At 38.2% G+C, this 15932-nt stretch overlaps 1 protein-coding gene across 3 annotated transcripts in view; it reads left to right on the top strand.

Moving 5' to 3' along the window:
• Positions 1–2916: 2916 nt before the first annotated feature.
• The window catches only part of Armc3 (armadillo repeat containing 3), a 121476-nt gene continuing 108460 nt past the window's right edge, over positions 2917–15932 (top strand). The window contains exons 1-2 of one of the 3 annotated variants that reach the window (XM_023562445.2): positions 2917–3074; positions 5526–5574. In XM_023562445.2, the coding sequence (XP_023418213.1) occupies positions 5527–5574 (48 nt within the window). In that variant the 5' untranslated portion in view covers positions 2917–3074; position 5526. The remainder of the gene's footprint in view (positions 3075–5525; positions 5575–15932) is intronic. The other 2 variants (XM_003463875.5, XM_063237932.1) reach the window with 2 other exon arrangements.

Here is a 15932-nt window from a genome sequence, read left to right on the forward strand (position 1 = left end):
TTTGAGAAACATTTAGAAACAGCCTTGGTGAGAAGACATATATACGAATGAATTAATTCATTCCTGTCATGGTTTATGTCTGTGGCCCCCAGGCCTCAGGAGTTTGAATTGTGCATTTGTTATTCATTCAGTGTCTAGTGCTTGTATTGATGGTGGCAGTGCTCCACCCACAAAGGGGTGAAGCCAGGATGTGATGTAATGGCAGGAAGAAGGTGTGTCTCTCTTTGCTGGTTCCTGCTTGCTGTTGGTGGCCACCATGAACTGCGGCCCAGCCATGCCCGCTGCCTTGGAGCCAACTGAGTGTGGACTGACACCTCCAAAAACTGTAAGAAATAAACCTTTCCTTTCCCAACTTTGGGCTTCAGGTATTTTTTCTCAGCAATGAGTAAAAAGTAACTAAGACAATTCCTTTACATGAAAATAACAGAAACAGAGGAAATGCAATGTAAGAAATAGCATAAAAAATATTTCACTATATCTGGAGAAATCAGTGAAGACTTCCTAGGGTTAACTATGAGTAAGGACATTTGAAAATTGAGCAAAGGATATAACATGTCCAGGTGTACTTGGAGGGTGACGCACAGTTTGTTATTTTGAGGGGGATGAGAGGTGCTATCAGAAGAGTGAATCAGAGCAAGAAGAGTCTTGAAGGCCAGTTTAAAAATTTTGTTGCATCTCATTATGCAGTGGATGATTGAAAGTCAGATAGGAGAGACACAAATTAGATTTGTACTCTACCCAGTTTGCTTTGGTCATCCTGGAAAAGATGGATTGATGCTAGATCAAAGCCAGAGGATGAGAGACACATCAGAAGACTTGTGAGATGAATCCAGGTAAAGGATGGTGACATTCTATGCTGGGACTATGGGACTAGAAAGGTGATGATACATTCTAAAGACTTTTAGAATCCAGTAACTGTATATGAGAACAATGAATATTGCATTTTATGGCTGGTAGGTGGTACTCCTGATAAACAGGAAAACATGTTTATGCTGGCAAAATGATGTATTTAGTTGTTGATATCTGAAATGCCTGTGCACAGTTAGGTGAATTTATGCAGGTAGAAAGATATGTGAGCCTAGAGTTTAGTTTCAAATGCAATGGGAACCATGTACATGGCTATTGAAGTCACAGATATGAATAAGATCACTCCACAAAAGCACACAGTGTTGGAAGACAGCCAGAAATAGATCTCTGGGAAATATCAACATTTAAGGCTGTAGAGAAAAGATTTTAAACAGTGGTCAGGAAAGTAAGAGGAGGACCGAGAGCAAGTAACATTATGGAAGTTAGAGAAAGTTTCAAGAAAGAGTTATCATCAAGAGTGTTATATGCAGCAGTAATATCAAGGAAAACAAAGACCAAGAAATACCCAGTGGATTCAGGTGGTTTTGGTGCTAGGAAAAGACCTATAGTTGGAGAGTGAATGGTATGTTAAAGATGTAAAAGTAATACAGGTTATTTGTAATGACCTGAAGGGGAAAGAGAACAGAACGGTGCTAGGAGATACAAGATTGCTATGATTAGGTTAAGTGTTCACCAAAGATATATGCATTAAAGGGTGATCATTACGGTGTCACTATTGGGAGGTTTCCGCATCTTTAGGAGGTAGGATGGAGTGAGAGGTTCCAATGTTATTGGAGGTGCTCCTTCCAAGAGGATTGTGTGATCCCAACTCCTTGCCTGGCTCTTCTCCTTCCGAGCTCATGAGGTGTTTTGCTTTGCCTTGTGCCCCTGCCCTGCTGTACCACCTTAACCAAGGAATGGGGGCCACTTAGTCCTAGACTGCAACTTCCAAAACCACAAGCCAAAATAAATCTCTTTATATGTTAACTGCTTGAGGTTCTTTGTTATAGTAACAGAAAGCTAATACAAAGATTGACAAAAGATTTTGCTTTTGTAAGACACGGGAGTGACTTGACTGTACGCACTGATGGCAAAAAAGGATGCAGAGAAAAACCTCAAACTTAGAAGAGGGTCGTGGTCAAAATAAGAAGATGGATATCACACCGGATATTTGACTCCAGTAAGTTTAATATGAAGAACTGTTAACTATGTATAAAACTGTTTGTCAGGTAATTTAAAGGATAGGAAGAGAACATCAGCAGCAACAGAAAAGATGACGCAGCAGTCGTAAGAAGCATCCAGCACACGTCGGTCTGGAGGTCTGATGAGGGCAGCAGTTTGCAGTGTAAGGGGAGAAGGAAAGGTGTTTTACTAACAGCAGCCGAAGAGTATCTTATGAAGATGGCATTTGAGTTGGGTTTAAATAGAAATGAAATAATATTTCAAGAGCTGCATATAACTTAGCAAATAGTATCTATTTAATAAATAGTTGCTGAAAAAGCAGATTAGGGAATAGAGCGAGCAAAAGCCCAGGGGAAAAAGTATGACTAACTGGGGGGAGTGAGAAGTGCGGCCCCGGGCTTGAGTGCAGAGGGAGAGGAAGGCTGCAGAAGGAACAGGGAGGAGCAGGCGGCCTGGAGTTCCTGGGAATGTGTTGAAAACATCTTTGGAAGCTGCTGACATTTGGGTAGGCAAAAGACAAGGCTAGAGAGTGATTTCTGGCAGGTTGATCTGTGTGTGGTATGCAGGAAGAACTAGAAGGAATAAGAAACTGAAGCCATCAGATGTAAAGACAAACAAAATGACCTGGGTTGGGTAAGGACGTGAGGGGGAATACAGAGAGAACAAAATGTAGGCGGCCGATTGATGACTTAAGAGCTGATTGCCATAGGCGGCTGGGGATAGAGAAGAAAGAAGCAGATTCATATTTTCTTTATTTGGCCTACTGGGAAGAATGGCAGAAAGGGAAGAAAGAAGGAAGGAGAGCTTTGGCAAGGCCACGAGGAGGTTCCAGTTTATATCCCGACCCAAAGCACCGTACTCAGGGAACACAGGCTTCCCCGGAACCGACCTCTGTCCAGGGCGGGACAAAGTACTGGGCTAGTACGCTCCCACCGAAGTGCGCAGGCGCAAGGAGGCGTTGCCTAGCAACCAGCCACAACTGTGGACCGGGAGTCTAGGAGGTTTGCGCCCGCGGTGATCCGAGACGCTCCGGGACCTTCCGACAGGTACAGGAGGCCCGGGGCTGCACCTCTGGTCCTGGGGTCACAGAAAATCGGCGCAGGAGCTGAGCAAAACTTGGGAAAGGAGAAAGTGTTGTGGAGTGGGGACTCCTGAGGGAACACCTTCTAAAGGCTGGTCTCTGCTTGACACCCACTGCGTCAGCCTGGGATTGAGGCCACTCTCATCTGCACCTCAGCCCCCTTTTATTTAACAGGGGTCTAAGATTCCGTTACTTGACAGTGAGCCATTCAAGAAGTGGGGCCTGGTTTACTTTGTTCCCTCTTCCACCACCTTAAATCTGTTCAAAACATTGTGTGGCTTAGAAAATATTTAAGATTATGGGCCGAAGCTGTGCGCAGGAGAAATGCCAGTGACCCATAAACTCGTGTGTGGGCAGAGTGGCTTTAGAGGACGCAAATTTATTGACTTTCTCATGTCCTGTCTTGCTAATACCATGAACTTAGTACTCTCTTACCCAGTCCTTTTACTATTGGAGCTTTACCCTAAAGAACCAGTTGGGGATGTTGGTGAAAGTTTTATGGCTAAGAATGCTCATTGTAGCCTAATCCATAATTCTAGAAAAGTTGGAAATAAGAGACTGACTAGATAAATAATGACTTTTAAAGTATTACTTAAATGACGTATTATGGTGATTGGTTGGAGAATATCGGAAGAATAGAGACTGATGTACTTGTCACAAGAATTTAGTAAGAAGATCGTCCCAGGAAGGGAAAGTGGGACTAGGGAATAGAAATCCAGGTAAGATGATAGAATCGCTATAAACACACACACACACACACACACACACACACACACACACACACACACACACGAGAACTATGTTGAAATAATACTAATTTCTCTGAGTTTGAGTATTTTTTAAAAATCTTATTTATGCTACCATTTTTTGTCTTCACAATTCTCTGTGGGAAGATACATTGCCTTTATATGGAAAAAAATTAGGGTCGTTTTGGTGGTTCGTAGCCTCTGACCTATACTGACTGTTTATCTTCCTGATTATCTTACCTAAGTGGTGATAAGACAGCCACAGTATTGCCTGTGTCCAGCTCTATCACTGCAACACTGGATCTTTAGTTTATTATAGCTTCTGAGCTCTTCATTAGGCAATTGCTCAAAACACCATCATGAAAGAGAAAAAATTATTTCCTGAGTGAAACTCAGTTGATGAAAACCAACTTCATGCATTTAATTCTTAGGAATTCTTTTATAAATCAGGAGCTGTTATATCTTGGGATTGTTATAAAGAGCTATGAACTCATTGTTTTCCCTAGTGGATAGCTTTTCAATTATCCAGAACAGTTTCTATGTCTGCCCAAATCCTTATAAGCATAAGGCCTAGAACTTGTGCCTATTAAAGATATTGAGAATTGAACAAAAAGATGGCTCTAATACATATGAAAAGAAAATTTAAAAGTTAATGTTAAATGGTTTTATTAAGGTTTCATTTCATCTGAAAACAGTTTTCTATTTGACAAGAATTTCCATGTGCTAATTACTGAGTAGTTTCAAATGCAATTTTTTATGATAAAAATGACATCCAATAGCAGATGTGGATACATTTTAACATATTGAATATAGAATAAAATAGTACCTCACAGAATAAGTTTGCTTAGTTCCTCGAGATCCTTTATGTTACCTGATGTTAGTGACCTCTGTCTTTCGGAGGTCCCCATGAATTTCTATGCACATGAGGCTTTTTAGTATTTGTAATAATTCTGCTAACTATTTATAATGCGGGGAAGTTGCTTATGGTCTTTGACAAGCAATTTCAACTATTATACTTACATTATAGATCCCCTCCAAAGATTTTCTACTTCTTAAGATTTATCTCTTGAGACCATGGTAATTTGAGGCTATATTATGCTATTTGAGATAGTTATAATGACAAACATAATCCCACAACTCTCCCTGAAGAAAACCAGCAGAAGCTGAGTTATTCGAACAGTCACCAACATCTTGGGGCATTGTCCATATCCAATCAAGTTGTTCCTCTGGGGTGTGTCAGTATGTATATATACTGTTCCTTTTTTCTACAGGTATGGGCAGAAGGTAGATATAAAAAGATCTTACAAAGAACAAAGAGTAACTCCAATTTTCTCAGAATACATTTCTTCTCAACTGCTTTGTTATTAATAGAGACAATTCGTACTTTGTGGCACCAACGTTCTTGCAGATCCCACAAGTATCTTGGATTTAGATTCTCAAGTCCATTGTAAATGAGCTGTAAGAATGGTAAACTATTTCCTGTCATGTAAATAAAATCAGGGTGTTGGTGGCAGGTTTGTACATGTACAATAAGTTTTACATGTATTGCATATTCTTTTAACAAAGACAATGTAAAAGAGAAAACCTCTCAAGAATTTAAGTAGATAAGTGACTTGTACATATCTAGAAAGGCAAAAATGTCACTTTAACCATTTTACATCTTTTTCCAGGATGGGTAAAAAGATAAAGAAGGAAGCAGAACCTCCTCCTAAGGATGTGGTAGGTTTCTGATTTGAATACTAGTAGCATTTTAACCACCAATTTAAAAAATAAATTGTTTGAGTTGTTTGGCACGCACCGGTATATACATAAATACATGGTGGCAGAAGTCCAAAGTCTGACTAATGATAAGATTACTCAGAGAAATCTAAAATTATATAAACAAACATTTACAATATTGTCATTATATAATTAGCACAATTAGAGCGTAATTATTAGCTTTCTGGTATGTGGATGGCATGTTTATAGCCTACTTAATGAATAAATAATTTTGGTTTGTTCTGTCAAATATTTCACATTTGTGTTTGCCTGTTCCTATTTAATATGAATTATCCAACTGAATTTTCAAAAATAAGGAGAAGTTGAGCTACATCCTTAGATTTGTATGAGACTGCCTGGTGATCAATTGAACACAAGTGTTTTCTAGTTCTATCAAAACGGTAGTCCAGAATCACCAGGTTTTTCTATTCCAAATTCTAAGTCATGGATTCTCCACTGTAGAAAACCTTTCTTTCTTTAAAAAGCCTCATGTTATGTGTGCTTTTTAATCAAAAAGAAAGATTATAATAAAAAGGAAGTTGCCCTTAACAATTTTCAGTTTAGAAGCTTATTTCAAAATGGACTTCCTTCAGATAAAATATGAATAGAAAAGAAATGCGATAGTGTGCAGACTCACATAATCATGAAGTTTATAGCAAACTTGGGCTGGTGCAGATATTTCCTCTGCAAAATAGAGCATTGTGGTTAAGAGCTCAGCCTCTCATGAAACGTGTTGTTTTCTCCAGCTTGCCAAATTTGGCTAAGTTAATTCAGTTTTTCTTTATTTCTTAGATGGGAATTGTACTCTCCAACTCATCTGGATTATTGTCTGAGGAAGCTGAAATAAATTACTTCAAGTCTTTATTTATTTGTCTTTTTGAGACAGGGTCTCACTATGCAGTTCGGCTGGCCTTGGACTCACTTTTAGCCCAAGCTAGTCACAGACTAGCAGGGATCCTCCTGTCTCATCCTCCCAAGTGCTGGGATTACAGGCATGTGCCACCACGCCCAGCTGTTTGAAATTCCTATTGCCTACCACATAGGTAGCATTTAGTAAATAAAATCTATTGTCATGGAATTCCCTGAACTCTGCTGTCTTCCTCTCTCTCTCTCTCTCTCTCTCTCTCTCTCTCTCTCTGTCTCTCTATTCTTCCCTCCCCTCCCTCCTACTCATTCCCTGCACAACTACATATGCATGATATTTCTATACAGTTAGAGGCTATGGAAGGGTCTGTTTCACCAAGTTCCAAGACCTCTCAGAGGTAGTCATTGTGGTTTTATGATGTATTTTCATCATTGTAATAATTTCTTTTGGTTATACTTTGAAAACGTGGCAGATCTTTTTATTTGTTCAATGCATCCTAGGTTTATATCACCCTATTTTTTCCCTACCAAATGGCATTGTCAGTATCTTCTGAGCAAAAAGTGAACTCATGAGCACAGTACTTGGCAACAAACATTCTGTTTACATTTAGAATTAAGGGACTAAGAAACAACAGGTAAATTTGTCTAATAAATTCTCTATAATGTTATGGCATCCTGCTGGTACTGTTCTCTGTATTTCAATCTTTGGGAACTCAACTGAAGTCTTAAGAAAGGCAATTTTAGGATTAACAAAATGGATCCTACTTCCTCAGGTCACACTGCATGGTGGGAGCCAAAGACACACATAACAATTGTTAGTGACCCCTAAGTATTTATCGCCTTTCCCAAGGGTCTCCCATTCTTTCTTACTCTGACTTTCTATCAATAAAACTGATAGAATAGTATTAAAATATTGGACCCCTTTTTCTAATTTATAAATTCTAATATATCAAAACAGTATATTGGAATTTACAGTATCCTAACTTGGAACTTATTTCAGGGTCTACTCCTTTAATCTGTAAGAGGTTTGTTCTACAAATTATAAATGAAAACCAAATTTAAATAAGAGATGCACAACAGCTTACAATAATCAACTTTTCTCCATCAGTGTATGATAATTTGCTCACCATCTATTTTCTAGAGACCTTGTTTTCAATGATTTTAACTTTTATGAACTTTTGTATATGGATTAAATTGGGTACTAGAGACAGCAGGAGTGTTTGGTGACATGATTGAAACATAATGCTCTCTTTGCCTTTCTTATTATCAAATATGTCATAATATATTTATAGTTTACTCTTCTCATGAAAGAGGTGCTAGCTTAGGAGGTGCTAAGTATAGAAAAGATGTGGCTTTAATGACCAGTACAACCTGTTGCCTTCCTAAAACATCTCCATGTCCAGCTAAACAAGTTGTGATGCTTTAATAAGAAGTAAATTTCTTGGAAAATTATTGCATAAAAAAATTCCTAACAGAAATTACTCTGTTAGGCATTACTATTTAGTCTAAGGCAAGAGACTCAATGATTAAGAATACAGGCTGAGAAATTATAATGCTTGAATTCTAATCTTTATTCCACTATCTACTTATGTGGGTCTACAATCTTGGAACACTTTGCTAAATTCTGTGTACATCAGTACACAGATGGAAGATGGAATGATAACCTGTTTCACAGTGGTAAAGTCAGGTTAGATAAGAATGAGATGCTTAGAACAGTATGTAGCACTAGGTGAGAACTCAGCAAATGTTGCTGAAATTAAGGATATAGTCGAGGGTACGGTTGATCATTCTGCAGAACTGAGCCAGTTTGTATGAACTGTACAACGAAGCGGGGATATCAGCTGTGTGAGACCAGCTAGTTGGCTGTTAGTGTCATAGGCCTGCTGTGTGGTCACCATGGTTCAGGGTCAGGCCTTTGAATTTTGCAAACATGGAAATTGTATTCATATTTCTGAGGGGATTGAGCTTCAGTGAATAAATTCACAATACCTAAATGCTCAAGAGGCTGTGGCCTGACCCTGGAATCTCAGTGATTAAGTATCCAGTTAACAGAATATTTTTGTTAATGAATCAGCACTTTGTCTCCGGAGACAAATGCACATGAGTGAGGTATGACAACTACTGAATCAGAGCAACAGAAAGTGGAAGAACGTGCTCCCTCTCCTGGGCCCAAATCCATTTCCTTGCAAGAGTCAGATGTCTCCTGAGGCACATTTCTCCCGGACCTCCTCTGTCAATCTCAGGAACTTAACCTTTAATCATCTGTCATAGACTGATAGTACTGTCAGTTATTATTTTTTTGATAAATAAGGGCAATTTATTCCTATTGTTCTCTCTCACTACAGATAAAAACTATTGATTCATAAATAATATACACATATAAAACTACATGAATCATCATCAGTTTGGTCACTTGGTTGTAAGTTTGCCACTCTTATTCAAGTTGTAAACTAAAACCTATTTTAGCTTAGACATGTTAGCAGAGTTTTACTGATGTCTAAGTAATCTATTTCCTGCTGTTTAACTCTCTTTCCTGTGCAAATGGGTACTCAGTGCAAATGGGTACTCAGTGCAAATGGGTATCAGTGGTTTTAAGACCACTGATATGGTAAACGTATTCCAACAGGTAGCAACAGAGCATTTATTTGTGCATGTTGCCACCATAACATTAATTTTCCTGGTCTGTTTCCACTAAGCTGAACTTTGTTACTTTCTGTTCTCTTAGACTTGATGGCTGATGAACAGAGCAGCCATGAATCATGTGATTATTTAAATTTAGAATGACAAAAATTAATTAAAAACGATTAAAAATTCAACTCTTCAGTTGTATTTGTTACATTTTAAGATTTCAAGAGCTTGGGAATGCCGTTTTGTTTAGCTCAGAATCAGAACATTTCCATCACTGAAGTTCTGTGAGACAGCACTATTCTACAGTCTTGTTTCCTTAACCAAAATAAATAAAAATATCTCTATGAATCTCTGGCCTCTCAAAATGATTTAGCTTAACATGCAAAGTTTAGCCAAAAATGCTTCTCCTTTCATTCATTTCTTTAGTAAATACTTTTGGTTCATCGTTTATTTTGTACAGAGCATGAAATTATAATTTCACAACAAGCTTGTTGGTAGCTGTGACTTCCTCATGGGAAAGCAGATGGAATATGCAATTACAGCGCAGTATTACTTATTTAGTCATCTGGCATTCTATTATAGCTATCATTTTATTCTCAGCACCTTTTTACATAAAAATTACTATAATGCTGTAGGCATTGTAGGAAAAACAAACGTCATGCCAAGTGACTTCACTCTGTGCCAAGACTGGTATGTTTCCTCTTTTGAAGGCTCTTTAGATTGTAACTTTCATGGTCTTGAACTTCCTTGTGTGTTTCTCATACCCCATGTTGCTTTTCTTCTCAATGATAACTGGGAGATATGGTGAAATGCTGGAACATTTTCTAAATCATTAGGAGAGATTAAGTGATATTTACTGTAGTTTTAAAGTGTATTTTCACATACTGTACTCCTTTGCGAATTGCGATCATGCAGTGGCAAACACAACATAGCTATGTTTAATTCTGGAAGAGTTAGTCACAAGAATATAAAATGTGCTTTAAAATGTTGAAATTTTGTTTCTGGCCGGGCTCAGTGGCACATGCCTCTAGCACCAGCTTCTCAGAAGGCTGAAGCAAGGGTACCACTTGAGTCTGGATTTTGAGGCAACATAGCAAGAACCCTTCTCAAAAATTAAAAAATAAAAATGGAAGAGGGGGTGGAAACATTGGAAACTGAAAGTTCTAAAATGGAAGGAAAATCTGTGCTGAATATTTCAAACAATAAGCAAGGTCATTCTAGCTACATCTTGAAAGAGGGTGAAAAGTGGAGGACCATAACCCTGTAGGATGGACTGACGGCTAGGACTCGGGGTAACTGTACAGAAAGTGAGACATAGTCAGTGAGGGTCAACGTGGAGCTGACAGGATTTGCTGAGAAGGTGAGGAGCTGAGTGATGTTTCAAGAAGTTTTGGCCCAAGACAATAATGTCACACAACATATAGTGTGTTCATGCAAACTTGAGGAACAATGCAGTGTGCTAAGTGCTGTTACAGAGAAGTTTGGAAGACTACCGCTGTGATACAATAGGAAGTAATCAGGGTTTCCAACGTCCAAACTATTAGAAATAACAGCAAAAAATAATAATCCAGAAAACTGGAGGCGTTTAACTCCTAAAACTTTATGAATTATCTTATTATTTTAATTCTTTAGAAGTGAAATAGCCATTCAGAAGCAGCAGGCGGCATGGTGGTCACTGATGGCTGTTCTGGTGAGCTGATGAGAGTGAAAGTTTGGATGTGTACACACAGGAGTGAGAGTAACACAACTGAGAAAAGTAAATACTTCACAAGGCTTTTAACCTTGTGAGGAAAGACAGTGTGGTATGCTGAGGATAATATCGAGTACGATTCATTTTTATTTTAAAATAAGATAGCTTAGAGCAACCTGTTGAGCAGGGGACTAAGGTGGTTGCAGTTTGGAGCACAGAGTAGGAAAAGGAGAGAACGATGTAAAGAAGCAGCACTGGGAGCCTGGTGAGTGGTCCTCTTGGTTCTTTACATTCTAAGCAGAGCAGAGTGAAAGTACGCATAACAAAGAACATGCATGAACAATCATCAGGAAGCAGAAAGCTAAGTAATTTTTAGAGCTCACAAAGGTCTGAGAAGCACTATAATTTTGGTCAGAATGAGTGGAGTGCTTTATTGAAATGTGTAGGGTGGCTCGGAGAACTGTGGAGTTTCCAGCAAGCAGACGGGCGCACATTATCCCCGGAGCCCAGCCTATTTGGGACTCCTGCATCTTCTGGGTGCAGAGGAAGGGCTGGGCGGATCTGGGGTGCCTGCATCCGCCTTACCGTGTGTCTGGAGGACTGTGCGTATCTCAGCAAGCAGGCGAGCAACACCAGTTCCACAGGCCCCATGGCCTGCGGAAGTGCCTAGTGCACTCTGCCCCAAGCCCAGACTGTTCAGGACCCTCCAGGCTTCCGGGTGCAGTGGAGTGGCTAAGTGGGTCTGAGGCATCTACATCCGCCTCCCCATTCTGGCTGCATTGGAGAACTGTGGAGCTTCCAGCAAGCAGGCTGGTGCACAGTATCCCTCGAGCCCAACTTATCTGGAACTACGGAGTTCTAAACAGGCAGAAGAGGGCCACTGGTTCTAGAGGCCCAGTGGCTTGAGGAAACTGGGTGCCAGAGTCCCAGGAGCTACAAACATAGAAGTAGATTTCCAACAGACCCTGAGGAAGCTTTCAAATAACACTTGAAACACAGAAATATAGGAAAATGACAAAACCAAAGACCAAATTACAACCTCAAAGCACCAGCCCATCTCAAGAAACCATAGGAGCGATGTATATAGAAGAAAATATATGCCATTCACCTCAAATATCAGACATAATAGCTACTGAAATGAACAAGCAACTCCAGGAAGCTTTAAAGGAATTCAAACTTGAAATAATCTCCCAGGTAAAAAAAAGAAATGATAAAAGAAAGGAAAGAGATTCTGAATATATCTAAAGAAAACGCAGTTAAAAAATTGGAGGAACTAAACAAAAAGATAGAATCCCTAGATGATCAATATAAGAAACAAACAGAATACATAATGCAGATGCACAGAGATATACAGGAAATAAAAAACTCCACTGAAAGCTGTAAAAACCGCCTCAATGAAAGTGAAGATAGAATTTCAGACCTTGAAGACAGGATTGCAACTAGTGAACAGGAAAGGAAAGATCTTTTAAAAATAACAAGGAATCAGGAAATAACAATTCAACAACTGCAAGATGATGCAAAGAAAAATAACATAAGATTGATAGGGATTAATGAAAAAGAAGGGGACAACATAAAGGATGTCAAGAGGATATTTAGAGAAGTAATAGCTGAAAATTTCCCAAGCATGAGATCAGAACCCGACATCAGGTTCAGTAAAGCCCATAGAACTCCAAATAGTCATAACCAAAATAAAACTATGCCCAGACATATAATAATCACCATCCCAGAAATCCAACACAAGAATAGATTATTAAAAGCTGTCAGAGAGAAAAGACAGATAACTTGTAAAGGAAAACCTATCAGAATCACAGCAGACTTCTCAGCACAAACAATAAAGTCAAGAAGAGCATGGAGTGAAGTATTCCAGATCCTAAAGCAAAATGATTTCCAACCTAGACTGATGTACTCTGCAAAACTATCATTCAAAATTGATGGTGAAATATGATAATTCCATGACAAAGAACAGCTGAAGAACTCCATGAACACCAAGCCAACCCTGCAAAAAATATTGAGAGACAGTTTAGATACACAAAGGAAAAAACCACTTAGCAAAGCAGATAATTAAACAGAACAGAAAGATAAAGATGCAACAGCAGAGAGATAACATGTCAACAGTAAACCAGTATATAACAGTTATAACCATTAATGTAAATGGTCTCAATGCACCAATCAAAAGAAACAGACTAGCAGAATGGATCAAGAAACAAAATCCAACCATATGCTATTTACAGGAAACCCATCTAACCCAGAAGGATACTCACAGACTGAAAGTCAAAGGATGGAAAACAATTCATCATGCAGCAGGAATAAAAAAAAAAAAAAAAAAAAAGCAGGAGTAGCCATTCTATTAGCAGACAACGTGAACTTTAAACCAACAATGACCATAAAGGACAAAGAAGGTCACTACATATTCGTTAGGGGAAAACTACAAGAGGAAGAGATAACTATCTTAAATATATATGCACCAAACTCCAGAGCACCCAGTTATATAAAACAACTATTAACAGAAATGAAAACTCAAATTATCAGTAACACAATTGTAACAGGAGACCTTACTAAGCCATTGACACCAAGGAACAGATCAAGCAGACAGAAAATGAGCAAAGAAATAACAGAACTGAATCACACCTGCAAACAAATAGACTTGATGGACATATACAGAATGTTCCACCCAACAACATCAGAATATACATTCTTCTCAGCAGTACATGGGTCATTCTCTAAAATAGACCATATATTAGCTCACAGAACATACTTAAACAAATGCAAAAGAGTTGAAATCATCCCTTGCATGGTATCGGATCATAGCGCTATGAAATTAGAAATTAATGATAAAAGATGTTGCTAAAAATCCCACAAACACATGGAAACTGAATAATACACTCAAGTAGTCAGTGGGTCACAGAAGAAATTAAAGAAGAAATTAAACAATACCTACAAGAAAATGAAAATGCAGATACAACTTACCGGAATCTGTGGGATGCAATGAAAGCTGTCCTCAGAGGAAAATTTATTGCACTGAGTTCCCACATCAGGAAAACAGAACGAATACAAATAAATAACCTGATGCTACACCTCAAACAGCTAGAAAAAGAAGAGCAAGTCAAGCCCAAAGCCAAAAGAAGAGAGGAAATTATAAAAATCAGAGCAGAAATCAATGCACTAGAGACTAAGAAAACAATCCAAAGAATCAATGAATCAAAGAGTAGGTTCTTTGAAAGAATAAATAAAATTGATAAGCCCGTAGCCAACCTTATTTTAAAAAAAGGAAGAAAAAGCTTAAATTCATGCAATAAGAAATGAAAAAGGTGAAGTCACTACAGACTCTACAGAAATACAGAAGATCATCAACACCTATTTCAAAAACCTCTACTCTCAAAGGTTTGATAACACAGAGGAAATAGGCAGATTCTTAGAAACATATGAAGTACCAAAGCTAGATCAAGAGGATGTAAAACTGCCAAATAACCCAATCTCTATTAATGAAATTGAAAATGTAATTAAGTCCTTACCCATCAAGAAGAGCCCAGGCCCAGACTGATTCACTGCAGAATTCTACAAGAAATACAAAGAAGACCTAATGTCGACACTCCTCAAACTGTTCAATGAAATTGAAAGGGAAGCAATCCTTCCTAAGTCATTCCTGGAAGCAAATATTACTCTAGTACAAAAACCTGAGAAAGACCCAACTAAAAAAGAGAACTATAGACAGATCTCCCTAATGAACACAGATGCAAAAATCCTCAATAAAATATTGGCAAATAGGATGCAGCAAATCATCAAGAAGATTATATATCATGACCAAGTGGGATTCATCCTAGGAATGCAGGGATGTTTCAACATACGTAAATCAATAGATGTAATCCACCATATCAATAAAGCCAAAAATAAGAATCACATGATCATTTCTATAGATGCAGAAAAAGCCTTCGATAAGGTCCAACATTCATTCATGATAAGAACTTTACAGAAAATTGGAATAGATGGTCTTTACCTCAATGTAATAAAGGCCATTTATGACAAACCAACAGCCAGAATCATACTAAATGGCCAAAAATTGAAAGCCTTTACTTTAAAATCAGGCACAAGACAAGGATGTCCTTTATCACCACTCCTATTTAATACAGTACTGGAAGTACTAGCCAGGGCAATTAGATAAGAGAGAGAAATAAAAGGGGTAAAGATAAGAAAAGAAGAAGATAAATTATCATCGTTTGCAGATGACATGATACTCTACATAAAAGACCGCCTAAACTCCATTAAAAGACTCTTAGATATAATAAATAAATTCAGTAATGTAGCTGGATACAAAATCAATACTCAGAAATCAATAGCATTCCTATACACTAACAACAAAATCACAGAGAGGGAAATAAGAGAAACCACACTCTTCATACTAGCAAGCAAAAAAATGAAATATTTAGGAATTACTCTTATGAAAGAAGTGAAAGACCTATACAGGGAAAATTATAATACACTGAAAAAAGAAATTGAAGATGATCTCAGAAAATGGAAAGACATCCCTTGCTCATGGATAGGAAGAACAAACATTGTGAAAATGGCCATTCTCCCAAAACTGTTATACAGATTCAATGCAATCCCAATAAAAATACCATCAACATACCTTATAGATCTAGAGAAATCACTCCTAAAATTTATCTGGAACCAGAAGAGACCTAGAATAGCAAAGGCAATTCTAAGCAGCAAAGGCAAGGCAGGAGGCATCACAGTCCCTGACTTGACGTTATACTACAAAGCAACAGTAGTAAAATCAACATGGTATTGGAATCAAAACAGAGCCAAAGATCAATGGAATAGATTAGAAGATACAACCACAACTACAAACACACTCAACCACTTTATCTTTGATAAAGGAGCCAAGCAGGTTCACTGGAAGAATGACAGTCACTTTAATAAATGGTGCTGGAAATACTGGCTCTCCATTTGCTGAAAACTAAAGCTAGACCCATGCCTATCATCATGTACTAAATTAAAATCTAAATGGATCAAAGATCTGAATATTAAAACAGAAACACTAAATCTATTGGAAGACAAATTGGGTAGAAACCTTGAAGACATAGGGGTAGGTAGAGAATTCATGAACAGGACTCAAACCGCACGGGAAATACTTCCCAGC

Source organism: Cavia porcellus, unplaced genomic scaffold (genome assembly GCF_034190915.1).
Source record: "Cavia porcellus strain 051 isolate PalLab524CR breed Dunkin Hartley unplaced genomic scaffold, mCavPor4.1 scaffold_27, whole genome shotgun sequence".
NCBI classification, from domain to species: Eukaryota; Metazoa; Chordata; class Mammalia; order Rodentia; family Caviidae; genus Cavia; species Cavia porcellus.